At 53.2% G+C, this 5,092-nt stretch overlaps 1 protein-coding gene across 1 annotated transcript in view; it reads left to right on the plus strand.

Annotated features, from left to right (window-relative positions):
* MMRN2 (multimerin 2) overlaps window positions 1–5,092 on the plus strand; it is a 22,882-nt gene that overhangs the window by 15,407 nt on the left and 2,383 nt on the right. The window contains exon 6 of the mRNA XM_030886512.2: window positions 7–258. Coding sequence (XP_030742372.1) covers window positions 7–258 — 252 coding nt within the window. The remainder of the gene's footprint in view (window positions 1–6; window positions 259–5,092) is intronic.

Raw genomic sequence — 5,092 nt, forward strand, 5'->3', positions numbered from 1 at the left:
TGCCAGGAGCCATCGTCTCCACGCAGCGCAGCTTGGAGCGGCACCAGCGGCTCTTCCACAGCCTCTTCGAGAACTTCCAAGGGCTGCTGGCAGCCAACAGCAGCATAGACCTGGGCAAGCTGCAAGCCAGGCTCACCAGGAAAAGGAAGACACAGCACAGAGCTACCCAGACCCAGACGCGTCACAAGAAGGAGGTGGAGCCTTGGGCGGACCCCGCAGGCCGAGGGCGTGCCCTGGCTACCAAGCTGATGGAGGCAGGTGAGCTGCTGGACACGGGGGAACCTGGGAGATCTGAGGGGACCTGATCTCTGGGCGCAGGTGGGTGGAAGAGAACAAGGTGACCCTAAACACCATCATGCAGGCCCCACCCCAACCTCCCCTTCAGTCTCAGGGCCTCTGCAGTTCCCTGGAACAGGTTGTTATTGGATGCTGCCTAGTCGTTCAGGCCCCTTCTCACCATAGCCCCGTGCACAACGGAACAAAAGCGCCAGCTGGTCTCCCAGCATCCTTAGGCGTGGCCATATTTCCGGTCCCTTGTGGCCTGCAACCTAAGGGCCCGTCTTCCAGCACTCCATGGGACTGTACTCTATGGTGACCCCAGAGTGTACTTGAGGATTCGATTTCAGATGCAGATCCTAGGACTTTCTACCTAGTGTGTCTTTGTGTGGAAGGTCTGCTGAGACCTGTCCAGCATGGGGACCGTGCTGGGATTCGAATAACCAGAGGCCTGGCTTTCAGGAGGCATCAGTATGCAAGCCATCTCAGTACCATCACCTGATAGACGGTGGTGGACCTGCAGTGTAACCCACTGCCCTGGGGCCCATTCCACTCACCGTGACCCTACAGGGCAGAGCAGAACTGCTCTTTAGGGTTTCCAAGACTGTACATGTTTATGGGAACAGACAGCCTCATCTTTCTCTAGAGGAGCAGCTGGTGGGTTTGAACTGCCAGTCTTTGCATGAGCAGTTCTTAATCCACAGTCCCACCAGGGATCCTGGAGGTAGAGTATGGTAAGGGAGAACTCACTGTTTGTACTAGAATCAATGTCAGTGTTGGTCTGGAAGCTAGCAAGCCACATGGCCATGTCATGGCCGAGGCTCAAATATACACTGCTGGTCCTGGTCGCCCTGTTACTCTAGCCTCAGAGCAGGCACCCTCCTTTCATACCACACTCTCAAATCCCACTGTCTCATCTCGTCACCTCTCCAACCCTCCCAGGAAGTTCCAACCAGCTTTCCCTTGTATACCACTAAGTGCATGGCTAGGTGCTGGTATGACCTGCTATGGGAGCCCAGCCCCAAGAGGTGAGTGCAGGCAAAGACATTGGACCCTGAAAGGAGCTTGTTCTCTGTGCCAACATTGTTGACTCTTTCACTGCCCTGTCCTAGGGTCTGTGCGATGCTCTTCTTTGGCTTGCCTCCCGGAATCACAACAGCTCATGGATTCCACACACAGACATCAAGTCCATTCTGGTTCATAGCGACTCTGTAGGACAGGGTAGAATTGCCCCCGAGGGTTTCCAAGACTGTCACTCTTTCCAGGAGTAGAAAGCCTTGTCTTTCTCCTGAGGAGCAGCTGATGGTTTTCAATAGCCGACCTTGTGGTTGGCAGCCCTGTGAGTAACTATGCCACCCGGCTGCTTAGCTCATGGCTGATCACCACCTGCTCCCCTGGAATGGAGGTGCTCATTGGGCTGTAGCCCCGAGCCCAGCCTCACCACTTCCCTTGCCCCTGGCTGCTGTCTGAGAGGCCCCATGAACCTGGGAGATGGCTACAAGGTGGAAGAGTTGTGGGTGCAGCCACCCCCGCCCCCACCTCCCTGAGTGGCCTTGGGAAGGAACCACCAGGCTCTGTGCCTCTGCTGACTGTCCTGTAGCCCTGGGGACGAACCTCGTCCTTCCCTGGACACAGGGCTGTGGTGTGGGCCAGCTGTATCCTGGGGCTGTCTGGGACGGGGGATGTCCTTGGCCTTGCTGAAGGTCCCTCTCCACATTCACATTCCCACTGGCCCCCATTGCGGCTATGGCTGTGGTCTGGGTCTTCCCAGAAGCAGGCTGAGGCAGCGGGAAGAGTAGAGGCTCTAGAGTCCCTGACTCGCTGTGTGTGTGTTCCTCTGTAAAAGGAGAGGTCACTACCACACCCAAGCCCTGTAATGGAGACAGGCATTTGGCACACACCAGCAAAGGTTTACAAGTGCCGTGCTACACAGAAGCCAGGATGGCAAGGCTCTGACTCACTTACTTTAGACATATCATCAGGAATGGCCAATGGCTACCAAAGGTCATCGTGTCTCCTCCGGTCGAGGATCAGCGAAAACCAGGGGATCCCTTGATGACATGGATTGACATGATGCCCACATCAATGGACTCAAATGATCGTGAAGGTGGCAGAAGGCCTGGCAATGTTTTGTTCTCTGATTCTAAAGTGGCTGGGATTGGAGCTAGCTCAGGGGAAATGGGCTGCTTCTGTTGTCGAAATCCAGTCAATGTTTCCTCTTTCCGAAGCCTTTTCAGGGCTGATGGTGTATACCAATCTGTCTACATTAGCGTGCTCTTCCATCTCTTTTCTTCTTGGTCCAAAGCTTCAATAGGCCCATTTCCCCTGCACGGATATAGGGAGCTGATACAGGGAGTCAGTGAGCGAATTGTTAAACTCAATTCATTCCAAATTCTTGTTAGGACCCTGAGAAGTTCCAGAGCTGAACATATTTCTCCCCATAAGAAATCATAGAAAGCCAAATAATTAGTTTGGATGCCAAAATATTTACACATAAATTCATTTTTCCAGGACTTTAGCACAAAGTTAACAGCCCTAGGTTGGAGAAATACCCCCTAAAACATGGAAACACAATACAGTACATTAATTATTAAAACACAATACAGTAAGTCAAATGAACTTATTTTTCATTATCTTTTGTTGTTCACAAACCCATGCTTTTCGGAATGGTACACTAACATGGGCTTCACTTTAAGATCCCACCAGCATTCCCACTCAACAACAGAGAGAGCCACTCTGTCACGTGATACACACAGAGTGAGCCTATCCTGGCAAAGCCTTTAGTAATAAAGGTCCTATTGGGCATTCCCCCAGCCCGCCAAAAAGTCCAGTTCTGTTGAACACTTGCTAAGGAACGAACCCCTGGCCTCCACATATTCCACGCGCACAGCCGCGACTTCATCGGCCCGTCCTTATTTGCACGCCTCCCTGCCCCGGGCCTGCAGGTTCTCTTTCTGCAGTTTTCAAATGAGCTGGGGCTGACTTTGACCGCTTCCGGCTTCATATCACCGTCTCGGATACACTATTGCCATCAAGTTGTTTCCGATTGACCCCAATTAACAGTAACTTTTCAACCTCTTCCATGGTCTGGGATTGGAGCTTGGAGCCATTCTGACAGCGAGCTATCACTGTGTTTGCCTTGCAGGAGTCTGTAGGACTGGGATGTGTGTCCTTGCCTGTTCTCGGCTTGTCTGCCAGCAAATTAGTAGCGCACAGCCCTTACATCTTCTGAGAGCCATGTGGGGTCCACTGACTGGGTGGGGTCTCTCAGGGAGGGCTGGCCTCCTGGTTGCAGGCAAGCAAAACCCAGGGAGAAGGAAGATCCATAAACAGACTCCCGCCAGGGCACCCACAGCTTTTCTTCCTGCTACCCTAGCTCGCCACCTTCCGGGTTATTTGTGGAACTGCAGGGCCAGCCGACTGCCCTTTGTCTAGATCATCTCATAATAAACAGAAATGCTATTTTTAGCTCTTCAAGCCTCAAAAGAACTCTTCCACAGCTAGAGAAAAGTCCGTTTGTTTCATTTACGAGGCTATTCCTGGGCAGGGAGACAAAGGTCTGGGCCCCTCGTTCTGGAATCTCAGTCACTGCGAGGAGGAGGCAGGGGGCTCCTCCTCTAAGCTGTGGTTTTGCCCGGAGAAGTGGGGAGCTTAGTGTCAAGGACTCCCCAGAAGCATCTGAGAGCATGGCCTTGTCAGTGCCACGGGAGATACCATGGTGAGGACCCAAGTGGGACTTTCACCTTGGCTCTTCTGGCCCTCTGCCTGGGCATTGGCTAGCAACGGGGCCACGTTTCCTCACTGGGCAGTCTTTCTCGTACATAGGCTTCCACACACGTCACACCTCCTGTGTGTCCACACCTGCAGGTTTGTGCGCTCCCTCCACCCCTTCCTGCCAAGGTCTGCTGAAGTGCTCCCTCAGGCATGGGAACCTGGGAAGCGCACCGGCAACCGGCAGACCCGTGGTTTATTAGCTGTGTGATCTGAACATGCAGTTTTCCTTCTCTGGGGCCTCATTTTCCCCATCTGTCATCCCAGGGCTCTGTGAAACCCGTGTGGGAAACCGGGTCAAAAACCTGAGGGCTCTGTGAGGCCTTCCTGTCCTGGTTCCACCTGTCCTTGCTTCTCGGCTGTGTCTGGGTCGGGCATCCACTAGGATCGCTTTCAGCTGTTCTTAGAAGGGAAACGTATCCCTACTAGGGCCCTAGCTCACACATGCATTTGTTTTTCTTCCCTCCAAGCAAAACTTGTTTAAACAGGTCTCTCTGATAAGTGGAGCCCTGGTGGTTACGAATGGGACTGCTAACGTCAAGATCAGCAGTTCAAAACCACCAGCCGTTCAAAGGAGACCGTCTGCTCCGGTGAAGAGTTCTCGCCTGTCCTTTCTGGTCCCTGAGTCAGCACGGGCTCGGTGTCAGGGCGGTTTTTTGTTTTTTTGTGAGCAACGGAAGGCAGCAAACACGTTCGCTCAATAACTCACCTGTCATAGCATAGCCTCAGTTGGGTGCTGGCCATGGGGACCTCAGCTTCAGAAGAGTGATCTGCTGGGCCAGCCACACCTGAGGCAGAGAGATCAGCTCAGAAGGTGGGGCAGTCATCTTCAGGGATGCCACGGGGCTCATCTGAATACATTTACTTTGAAGGACGCACGATGACCAGAGGGGCTTACAGTGATGAGGTTTTAAGAAAGGTGAAGCAGCATTGGGGAGAAATGGCCAGTAAAGCTGCATTGAGGATTTTTTCCCCAAGACAAAGCACCTGCTCGTCCTTCCAACCATCCGAGAATTCCATCAGGAAGCCTGACCCCGCCCCCCCC

Source organism: Echinops telfairi, unplaced genomic scaffold (assembly GCF_000313985.2).
Source record: "Echinops telfairi isolate 266 unplaced genomic scaffold, ASM31398v2 ScPeMD7_2010;HRSCAF=2546, whole genome shotgun sequence".
In the NCBI taxonomy this organism is placed as follows: domain Eukaryota; kingdom Metazoa; phylum Chordata; class Mammalia; order Afrosoricida; family Tenrecidae; genus Echinops; species Echinops telfairi.